General features: G+C 41.1%; 1 protein-coding gene across 8 annotated transcripts in view; it reads right to left on the bottom strand.

The window, feature by feature from the left end:
* The window catches only part of agrn (agrin), a 309,753-nt gene that overhangs the window by 224,731 nt on the left and 72,978 nt on the right, over positions 1-12,044 (bottom strand). For 6 of the 8 annotated variants that reach the window (XM_035947335.2, XM_055013259.1, XM_055013260.1 and 3 more), the window contains exon 3: positions 4,881-4,901. The exons of the other annotated variants lie outside the window; for them this stretch is intronic. In XM_035947335.2, the coding sequence (XP_035803228.2) occupies positions 4,881-4,901 (21 nt within the window). The remainder of the gene's footprint in view (positions 1-4,880; positions 4,902-12,044) is intronic. 8 annotated transcript variants of the gene reach the window in all.

Raw genomic sequence — 12,044 nt, 5'->3', positions numbered from 1 at the left:
TATATTAATATTAAAAATGCTGTGGTTCAGGTGGAAGAGCAGGTCGTCCAATGATCGAAGGGTCGGTGGTTCGGTTCCTGCTCTGTCCTAGTCATGGGCTGTTGTGTCCTTGGGCAAGACACTTTACCCACCTTGTTTCCAGTGCTGCTACTCACACTGGAGTATGAATGCGTATGAATGTTGGTGGTCGGAGGGGCTGTAGGCGCAGATTGGCAGCCACGCTTCCGTCAGTCTGCCCCAGGGCAGCTGTGGCTACAAATGTAGTTTACCACCATCAGAGTGAGAATGTGTGAGTGAATGAATAATGGGTCCATTGTACGTGCTTTGAGTATGCCTTAATAGAAAAGCGCTATATAAATCTAATCCATTATTATTATTATAAATTTAAACACTCTGTCTTGTGCATCCATGAGTCTCAGTGAGGCAAACACTCCCTCAACTTTAAAGATTGGACCTAAAGCTGATAGGATTGGCTGAGTTGACTCATACCGCTATAAGTCCAGGGTGCAGAGGGACCTCCACTGATGTAGTGAGCAACACTCCTCTACTCTCCTCCACCATGCATTTATATGTCACTACTGAATGTCATTTACCTTGTGTCTTCTGTCCCCTGTAGTTTCTGGTTCACCCTCTCTGTTCTCTTTTCTGCAGGCACTAAAGCTGATCATTCTGATCTGGAGTTGCTGTATTAATGTGAATATTCCTGAAGTGTGCCCAGCACAGTGGGGAACTAAAGTTTTCTGGACAATTTGGAAGTTTCCACTGTCTTGAGCATGTACAAATCCAAGCACATCCAAAGTAATGCAGTGACTATTTAAACTGCAATGTCTTTACTGACGAATTACAAAAGTGTGGATAGTGAAAAATCTGATTTTATCATCTCTCTTCAAAGCAAATATTTGTTTGAAGCAGTATTTGTTTTCCTGGTGCATGTACAGTCAGGGGCAGCACAGTGGCTTGGTGGTTAGCACTTTCGCCTTGCCGGTAGAAGTCCCCGGTTCGTGTCCCAGCCTGTTTGCATGTTCTCTCTGTGCATGTGTGGGTTTTCTTCGGGTACTCTGACTTCCTCTCAGTCCAAAAAACATGCTGAGGTTAATTGGTGATTCTATATTGTCCATAGGTGTGAATGTAAGTGTGATTGTTTGTCTCTATGTGTAGTCCTGTGATAGACTGGCGACCTGTCCAGGGTGTCTCCTGCCTTCACTCTAAGTCGGCTGGGATAGACTCCAGGACCCCGGCAAGCCTAATGAGGAGTATTGTGTACAGATAATGGATAGATGGGTGGATGTACAGTCATCATGCTGGCAGATACTGTGGCTATGAATTTTAGGCTGCACATAAATGTTGGCAGAGGGATCCCCAGACGAACATGGATGTTCATCATCCCACTTGAGAGGATGAGGAAACTTCTGTCACATGTACCTTTGGACCAAAGAAGAAATTATACATGTCAGGGTCTTTGATTGTCAGCTGTCAAGGACGAAGTTCCTCTGTAAACAGTCAAGAGGGCAATAGTCAGATTAGACGTACAGAAGTTAAATAATCTGGTGGCTACCAGCACTCTGGACACTATTGACTATACAGCTTGCTATTTAAAATGAATGGCATCTACCCTCTTGACTACAGAAAGCTGAAGAGCCACAAGCTACAGGCCTTAACCATCCAACCGTGATTATGGCACAGACTGACCTCCCAATCCAGACAGCATATAATTGCACCCTCTTGCATTTGAAAGTCACATTAAAGGGCTGATAATGGAGTTCTGGCTCAGAAAAAAAGGGATCACTAGAGCGGACAAGAGGAACAACAGATCTGTCTTTGGCCAGGCAAGGAAATTGGTATCTGCTTGATTCATAGCTGAGCCCACAAAAGAAGTGTTCCCAACCAGCATCCATTGTGAATGTCGTGGTGCTTATGAAAGGGGGAAAAAATACCTGTTTCTTGTTGAATACGGCTGTTTCAGGAAAATTCTGGTGTGGAGATAATAGGGTCCATCGGTGATGAAACCCACACAGCTTATAGCAGAATGTGCTATTCATGTGCTATCAAGCACTGTGATGGAACGATGAGAAAAATATCCTGTCTGACAAAGCAGATATGACAAAGGTCCAGCAAATGGTCAAATGCAACACAAAGTATGAAACATAAAAAAATCATTGGCTGTTATATGGTTTCATCTTTTTTTCAATTTAAATGAAGCCAAAGAAATGAGTCAAAGAGAAAGGGAATGCTTGAGAAATATCATGAATGATTCAAAGCACAGATGCTGTAGTTCACACTAGAGGCTGTGATAAAGGAAACCCCATGTACGCTAAAGAAATCCAGCGTAATCAAAAACCTATTATACTGAGCAGCTGTTATCAGCAAGGTGGGAACTTTAACTTGTGGAGTCAAAACTAGTTTGTGTTTGCACTGCGTGATATATCATTTTAGCATTGACTATTGCAAGATGTGCAATAGTCATACCAGGAAGTGCGCTGTGAAGTGAGTCAACTCAAACACATCATGCTACAGTTATTTTTTTTTTGTTTGTTTGTTTGTTTCTTTATTTTGGGGGTTGTGAGGAATTGGAGAAAAGTAAGATTTGGTTGCAAAGGAGAAAGGCAAAGTCAGTGCCTTACTAGGGCTGCACAACTAATGGAATATTAATTATCATGATTTTGGTTTCCCACAATTACATGAACATTATCTACATTATCTATGTTAACATATAAAATATTCAACAAAATACAATTCATTTATTTTGACCATTGAAATGAGCACCTCAAAGTCCTGTATGATTGCAAATTCAGACCAGTCACACCTCAGTGGTACACCATTTGAGAAATGTTCCAAAAAGTTCACACTCACAAAAGGCCTCACAGCAGAAAATGTATTTTTAGAGCTGTTTTAAAATGTTTTTAGTTTTTATTCATTCTAGAAGTATTCTTTCCAAACAGAATTCTGCAAACCATTTGCCATCACAGGAAAAAATCAATCCCCCCCCCCCAATATGTGCAGCCCTTACCATAATATTACCATTTACCATGGCAATGACAAAAGCGTTAGAAAGGAAATTTCACACTCGTTAATACCCTGTAGTCTCAACCTCATACGGGTGTGGGAAATGAAAGTTTCAGTCTCAGCCCTGTCTTCCTTTGCAGGTGCTTGTTTGCAGCAGCTTGCAGTGGGCTAGCTTGTACAGCAGCTAATGAGATCCCCAAGGAAACCAGTGCTAAGCAGGTCACGGACTGTTGCAAGCACCAGAGCATTCATAGCCCCACCATGCACCACCTTTGACCTCACCCCTACCCTTGTCCTTGCCACACAATCTTGTGAAAGTCTAAAGCCTCACTTAAGAGTTGATACCACACACACTCATGCATGCCATGTGCATTTTTTACACACATATACACTTGTTAAAGTATGCTGAAGCAATAACAATGGTAAAAACACTTGTCATTATATAAAAGCCTGTTGAACTATAAGCTAAATGGAAGCTCATAGGTGAGACTTCATGCAGGAAGAAAGAATGTTGTCTTAATTTTTTTTTTTTTAGGGATAATCAGAGCCCAGAAATGAAATGCTCCCTTTTTCTTTTTTGTGGTTTCATCTGACCTGACATCATGGGTATTATCTGTATTGCACTGAGGTTGAGGAGCATCCAGAAATTACAACTTCAGTTTGTTGCTACTGCTAGACGCAGTGATACATTATGACTCATTAGTGACTGTCTTACGAGTGTCTGACATAACAGAACTTGCTTCAAAGCACCTGCCCACACAGTGCCTATAACGGCCTGTGTTTTATCTGCCACCTAAAGTGTATCTTTGCACCTAACATCTATTTTCCAACAGCTACAACTACTAGGATAAGTCATATTTCCACAGCAGAAAAAGCACAGGTGTTGTAGTTTGTCTGATCTTTGCAGCCTAATGCAAAAGCAGTAATTTAGTACTGTTGCACCCACATCACGCCCCATTAACTCTGTACATAAACTACCAGTCAAAAGTTTGGAGTCACTTAGAAATGTCCTTATTTTCGAAAGAAAATCTTTTTTTTTTTCAGTGAAGATAACATTAAATGAATCAGAAATAGTCTAGACATTGTTAATGTGGTAAATGACTATTCTATCTGGAAACAGCTGATTTTTAATGGAATATCTCCATAGGGGTACAGAGGAACATTTCCAGCAACCATCACTCCTGTGTTCTAATGCTACATTGTGTTAGCTAATGGTGTTGAAAGACTAATTGATGATTAGAAAACCCTTGTGCAATTACATACATGTACATGTAAATACAGCATGTATGAAATTAAAGACTACGGCTCTTAATTTTGTCAGCAACTACAAGTACCTAGCACAGAATAGTAAATTGCAGATATCTTTGGTATTCATGCAACAGGTGAGCACAGTCACAACATCCTGTTCCCTGAAAGCACCTAACCAAGCACAGCTCACATGCTTAACAAATTCTTGCCATATTAAATTAGAAACAAACACCAACACAGGCACACTCAGACACTTTTTGTTCGTGCCTTTGACTGATGAAAATTCTCACTCCCATTCAGCCAAGTGTTGACTGCTTCTCCCAGTGACACACTCAGACCTCCTAAGGGTGCACTTCAATGCTGGGTATGTGTCTGCCTTTATGTGCATCTGTGTGTGGCACTGATCTTCAAGTGCCTTGCATTGACTGTTATTTTAATTAGGCCGCCAGAAAGAGAGAATGGTTCACACACAATTTAGTCTCATCAGAAAAGCCATTTAACCAGCGAGGAATCAGGATGCAAATACCCAATAAAGTTTAGTCCTTTATCCACGGGACGCATGAAGATTAAGCAGCTGGAGGAAAACTGAGCAAGCACTGGAGAAGAATCTGGTAAAAGCAAGCGCTTACCTGCAATGATATATTTGTGAGCTTCAGTAGGCAAAGAAAGAAAGAAAGAACAGCACAGTTAGTGAAAATTAGACTGCACAGGAGACCCATTAGATGTTCGTGTGTTTTTTGTCATTGTTGCTGAGGAGTGGAGGTTGGAGTAATGGAAACAGAATTAAATGAATTAGTGACAAGAAGCAGATGAAGGAGGAAAGCACCTCAAAAAAAGGTTTGCAGTCACTTCCACTGTGTCTATTTTGAATATCACCAAGTTAAAAAACCACTAAACAAAATGAGAAAAAGATGAAGGTTGTGCAAATCCTTGGTCTTATAGGCATTCAGTGGGCCACAGCACAGCATGACTGTAACAAGCATAGTGTACCTGAAGTAGAGATAAAAAAATTGAGAAAGATTTCTCAAACAGCTTTCCACATTAGTCAATAACTGAGCAATCGTTACAAGAGATAAAACACGGTGGAGTTTCAAATGCTGGTAATAGCTATTTTTTAAGCACATACACTTCACCGCAAAATCAGCTCACACACACATTAGAAAATACAGGACCAGATAAAGAAGTAAAGCATTTTGAACTACAAGTGATACAATAATTAATCACGAAGGTTGCTCATGTCTTCTTTCTCATGGGCTCACACAGGCCTGTCAATCTGCTGTTCGCCCAGCTGATGCAGACTGAGGGTGAGCAATGATGACAAGGCATATGAGAGGCCCATCCATAAAAGATGGGCTGGGTCAGGCTGAGGCAGGGAGCTATTTACCAGGGAATAACACAGAAACCACAGAGTTCCCTCCACTGATCATTAATCAGGTACATATAGACGCATTCTCTCAGTGCCCAAAGTACAGATCAAATGAAGTTCCCTGACAGGACACAATTATGAATTTTCTCTGTTTTTGTAACAAGATGCTTGACAAAAGAAGCCTACTATACATGAGGTGGACAAAACGATAGCCTGTCTGGTTTTCAGGTGATGTAGCATTAAGCCGATGCAAATTCGTTCAGTAATGTATTCTTTTTTATCACTAATTGGCTTAGAAAAGGTTGTTTATTAAAACTGTTATGTTGTTTAACCCTCTGAACACCCAAACCCTGAGAGCTTATTATGCAGAAAGATTGTCTCCACATGTGCCTGATTAATAATCGAAGGAGGGAATTCCCTCTGTGGTTTTCACTGGGAGAGAAAAAAAAAACACGGTAAGATTTAGCAAGTCAAATTTCCTACTATCCGAGCCTACTACCAAACGCATCTTTGCTTTATTCAGCTGGTTCAAACGGCCACCATCCAGGCCACCATTTAGGCATGAGGCTGTTTCATTATTCATTGGTAAGCTGTTCGACCACCACCCCAATAACAGTCAACCGCAGAAAATCCAAGAGTCGTTCTGCACAATAACCTCACACCCTGACAAAACAGGTGTTTTAATGGGTTTTGTCCTGGGGCGGGTATTAGCCAAGTGTCAGCTCTCCTCCTCTGTTCCACCCTCTCACATTTCTCTTATCCTGCTTTCTCTACTCTCATCTTGATCCTCATTATTCCACACTGGGGTCTTTTAGGTAGCAAATGGTCTATTGTCCAAAGACGGAGCTTAAGACAACTTTAAAGCTTTGGAGGAGTGGCTATTTAGCTGGCTTGAAAGACAGTGGAGAAGGAGGGAGTGGGTGTCTGGCCTGGCGTTCCCATATCACTTAGGCTAATGTGATTAAGGGTGAGTGAGAGAGGGGGAGTTCATTTAGCTCAGAGTGTGTTGGCTCTAAGTGATTCATGTTGGGGAAAGTCGAGTGGGGAGATGGGAGTGTGGCTGGTCACAGGACTCCTGAAATGCACTCATAGGCAAGTAAGACTGGCAGTGTGTGTGCAAGATCATTTTTAGTGCCTGGTACCAAAATTAGCACATGATTACGCTCAGACACTCACTGGTGCCACTCAAAGTCAGAAATGGATGCAGTTCTCCTCAAATTAACATCTAAATTTGATCTTCTCTACCTCTGAATGTCATCACTCCATTTACCTTTATGATTTTTAACAGTCTCTTAATGTACCACATCTCAAAGGATTGTATTCTTCTTCTGGACATTTTTGTGAACTGCCACATCCATAAGTTAGTACAGAACACACAACATCTCAACAGTCTTAGTTTCCATAAAATGCTGATGCTTCTATGAAGGAATTCTTTGCATTCTCAAAACTTGGTCTTCGCCTTTCCGATTCTTCCCAGTTCTTCTCTTAAATTCTTCATCCATGTGCCCATCTTCTGCTATCATGGTTCCAAGGTACTGGTATTCATGGACTTGCTCAAGATCGTTACCTTTTGCACTGTTTACAAAGTTCTCTGCTGTCGTCGTGCTAACACACATGGTCTTCGTCTTTTTGGCATTTAACGTCTTCCCATAAACTTTACATGTGGTGCAGAGAGTCTATCATTGCCTGAAGAAGACTACATTCCTCCTGTCTCAGACAAACTAAATGAACTAAGGCTGTTTACGGGTGAAACTAACAAAAACTGCACAAGCACAAAACGTTGTTCTGTGGTCTAAAAGAGGATAGTGTATTGCTAAATACCACTATCCCCCACTAAATCTACCAAAGGTGGTAGATCAAACAAAAACTAAGACCCCTTAAAAGAAAAACATTCTCCCAAACAACAAAACAAAGGCAAAGAAGTACTGGGTTCTGTGCACTGACTCGACACTAAGACATTCAGGTTCCCAGAAGCAGGCCAACTGAGGGTGTTGAACCTTCCAGGTCGCCTACCCACAACCAGCTGACTTCGGTGATCCTTCCTTATATCTCCGCCCAGCTGATTGGCAACAGCACACAGCCGAGCTCAATCTCACAGATGCTGCAGATTGAGCCTGATCTGAGAGCCAGGCTGTGAACTTTCCAAGTCCATAACACAAAGCTCAATACGTATAATTGGCTACTCTAAATAACATAGAATATACAGTGATTACTGTCTAGATAATTAGACTGATTGGTCTTTTATTTTTGGTTACATTAGTTGGGAATTGTAGTGCACCAAGCCTTCAACAAGGTGGCTTACAGGGCTCCAAAAGCTGTACTGGCATTCCAAGCCATCACTTCTACTCCTCAGCAGCTGTGGCCACTAAACATTTATGAGATTTCTCATTTGGAATCATTACGGGACAGCAAGCAAGTGCAGCTGATAGCCTTAGATGGAATAAAACTTCATACCAGGTTTTCATTTCGTATTGTAACAGATATCATAACTCCACATGCTGATGTTTCCATGGACAAGACAATGACCCTTAAGTTACTCCTCTCAGTGGCAAACATAGTGTAAAGTGCCAACGCAATCGAGTCAAGGTTCAACACAAAAATAGGGACAGCAGAAGAGTTTTTTGAGTCGTGACAACTTCTAAGGAAATGATGTTTAACAGACTACTCTGCATTAGGGGAGTTATCTTTTCATATATAGTCAGATATATTTTTAATTACCTGTCTTGACTATGTAAAATTTTTCCAGTCTTGTTATAATAGGAGAAGGTATTTTAAATCCATGCCACCATGCTAGTTTTACTAAAGTACCTCATCTTGAATTGAGTTTTAAATGAGGAAATTTGAGTTTAATTTACACACAATATTCATTTGAGGCTATTGTCAACATTGTTATTATCCCAAACCATTAAAATAAAGTTTTCAACTTAAATACTTTCTCTAAATTTTAATTTCTACATTTATTGACTTGTAACCATGCATTTGATTGAGTGGTGAGAATCGGTCCCTTACTGGTAACATCAGTCATGATCACAGTAGGACTGATCCAATGTGATTGTAGAATGTCTGTCTATTCACCTTACGTACAATGTCTATGCACCTTACCAAGTTTACGACAACTGTGTTTTTACTACCTGTCTGAATCACTTTAAATCACTGTGCTTTAAAATGCTATGTTAACACTGTATATTGATTTTTGGGTTTACATTTACACTACCGTTCAAAAGTTTTGGCTCACTTAGAAATGTCCTTATTTTTGAAAGAAAAGCAGTTTTTTTTTTCAATGAACATTAAATTCATCAGAAATACAGTCTAGACATTGTCAATGTGGTAAATGACTATTCTAGCTGGAAACGGCTGACTTTAATGGAATATCTACATAGAGGTACAGAGGAACATTTCCATCAACCATCACTTCTGTGTTCTAATGCTACATTGTGTTAGCTAATGGTGCTGAAAGGCTAATTGATGATTAGAAAACCCTTGTGTAATTATGTTAGGACATGACTAAAAGTGAGTTTTCATGGAAAACATGAAGTTGCCTGGGTGACCCCAAACTTTTGAAAGGTAGTGTAGTATTTCTAAAGATATCATAAGTAGACTTTTCTTTAGTTTTAAAGTTTATAGTACTGTTTTAAAGTTCGTAGTATTTTAGAGCATGTCTTTTAGAGTATATACTAACCTTTAATCTTAATGTTTATCTTGATACTAACCTGCCTTTCTTATTGTATGGAAGCTGCTGAATACTTGAATTTCCCTCAGGATTAATAAAGCATCGATCATCATCATCACCATCATCATTACTGCGGTTCTGGTAATATGTGGCCAAAATGAAACAACATGATGTCTGTATCGGCCACTCTTTAAATAATCACCACTGGCCAATGAAAAACCGCTAATAGTCAACCACTGAATACGGCTATCTTGTGTGCACTCATTGTATGCATTTATGACTGCAAGTCTGTTTGGTAGGGGGAAACAGTCTCTACCTGCAGTCTAGTCTTTGTAATATTCAGTTATTAGAATGACCTTCCAACCTAAAAATGAAAAAAATCCTAATAAAGGGGCAAAAAGGATGTGTGTAGCAGATGTGTGTGTGTGTGTGTGTGTGTGTGTGTGTGTGTGTGTGTGTGTGTGTGTGTGTGTGTGTGTGTGTGTGTGTCTCTCTCTCTCTTTCTGTGTGTATAGGGCCTCAACCATGGCAGATGGACCCACTGGACACTGAAATGGCTTTTTGCATGCTGCCACCCACAAACACATTTAACCGACTGACACAGCATGTCAATGACACTAAGTTCTCAAAAGAAAAAGGCTGCTCTCTGTATCAAAAGTTCCTCAGCAGTAAGTTTTTGTAAATGTTTGCTTGAAAAAGATACACCCCCAAAAAAGGAAGGATTTTACAGACAGGAAGAAAAATGTGTCATCCCTCCCTCCCCCTCTGTAGCGCTATCGTCCACTTACAAATACCTCCGTCTGTTTTCACGTTAGTCAAGACTTTCAGGGGGAAGCCGTGTGTTTGCAGAAACATGGTAAGTCAGTCTGTAACTGCAATAATCCGCCTTCTTCAAAGTCATAACTGTGACTGTGCGCTGTTGTGTAAAAAACAAGACGTGACCCACCTTTCCACATACTGATAACCCTGCAGTCTGTCTGCAAACTAGCAGCAGACATCACAAGAGGGTTGAAAGCTGCTGTTTCAGATCCCTGGTGCAAAAAAAAGATGCACTGGAGATTCAGACAACATATGTGAGCCTGGACCAGACAGCCTTAGGTCAGCCACAAATGGGGCCAAGGACTGAGAAAGTGGGGAGAACTGAAAGGGACTTGGACCAACAACTGCATTTTCTCACACACAGGACACTGAGGGTTGTAAAAAGTCCTATCAGCTTCCAGCTGTGAGGTGTATACAGCCCTTTCTCCATATCCTCCTTTTCTCCACCACTTGAATAAATAGAGGCCAAGGAATGGGCCGGAGGGGGAAAAAAAGAGGAAGAAAAACGAGGGAATGATCCCTTTGGTACTTGTTTACCTCTTGCAACACATCCTTCTTGTCGCCCCAATTTTTGTGGCCTTGGCGGACTTTGCCAAACAACTGCTCACCACAAGGAAAAGCAATGTTTGCAATGCTTGTTTTCACTGCGGTGGATTTGCCTTAGCTGATGAGAAATGAGGTTTGAGCTGATGAGGTCACACCGAGTGAGTCTTGCCATCTCTGCCTGTCTTCATGCTCGACCGTTTGGTGTTCTTATTCATTTATTTTGGGGGATAAAGCAGTGGAGGCGAGTTGGATCAGGGTGTCAAGCATGTGAGCATCTGAGAGAATCAGATTACAAGTGTGTGACTGTGTCCATAAAGATCAGATTGAGTTTAGCCCAAGCACAGCACCCACTTAAATTTCATAATGAGTCATTTGCATATGCAGCACTGTGATTACATATAAGAGAAGACAGAAATGCAAAGAAGGTTTCCTTTCGCTCAAGCAGAATCTTTTCACAAAAGGGTAATTTCACGCCATGCAAATCTGCAGCTCCTCTGTGGGTCTGGGACTGCCTTGATTAATTTAGGGTGAGGGGAGAGATTAAGCACCCCCTAAAAGCAGACATCAGATAGACAGCCAGGAGAGACTGACAAAGCCACTGCTGTGATGAAAACAAATTGACCCTGCTGTGTGAGGGGGGAATTTTGCCAGTTTTGTTTACTTGCATCTTCATTTTCTTCCTTAAATGCAACATCAGATGTAATGACCTTTATTCATACTCCTGATGAATGAAAACATTTCACTCTCCAGACGCCTCTAAGACTTGTTTGGTTTCACAACTCATCATGGAGATAGCATGAATTCAGCTCCTCGTTAGGGAGGCAGTGCTATCCTGGTTTGTGGAGGGGGTTCCCACTACCAGTCTGACATTATCTGCATGCAAGTCCTGCAAACAGTCTGCTGTGATTTAAAGGGGCTCCATGTTAACACTACTCTTCCTGTGGCCCATTTACATGTAGCCTTGCAAGTGATGACATTGTGGGGAGGTGTGATGCTCACAGCCCCCACGTTCCTCACATTCCAACTGTAGCGAGAGACGACTGGCTCTTCTCAAACTTCCACAATGTGCAACTTCAAGGTGCATGTGGAGCCTCAGGTCGTGTCCACACAAGGCTAAAGCTAAATCTGAGAGTGCTAAACACACGTCCAACATGCAGTGTCATTCCCACTCCTTATCAGGTGATCACTGTGATTCACAATTTTGTTGTATTGCTGCCACTGACATGTTACTAACTCTGATGTAAAAAGTCCTTTGTGTGAACACCTTTTTCACGCCAGCCTCGATGCTACAGTTTAACCTTTATGTATTTATTTTATTGTGTTTTCCTAATATGATCAGATTTGTTATCAGTCATTTCAACTGCTGTTATGAATTGTTATCACTTCCATAGG

This window comes from Amphiprion ocellaris, chromosome 8, assembly GCF_022539595.1.
Source record: "Amphiprion ocellaris isolate individual 3 ecotype Okinawa chromosome 8, ASM2253959v1, whole genome shotgun sequence".
Lineage (NCBI taxonomy): Eukaryota > Metazoa > Chordata > Actinopteri > Pomacentridae > Amphiprion > Amphiprion ocellaris.
The sequence above is the reverse complement of the archived record's forward strand: the minus strand, read 5'-3'. Positions and strand labels throughout refer to the sequence as shown.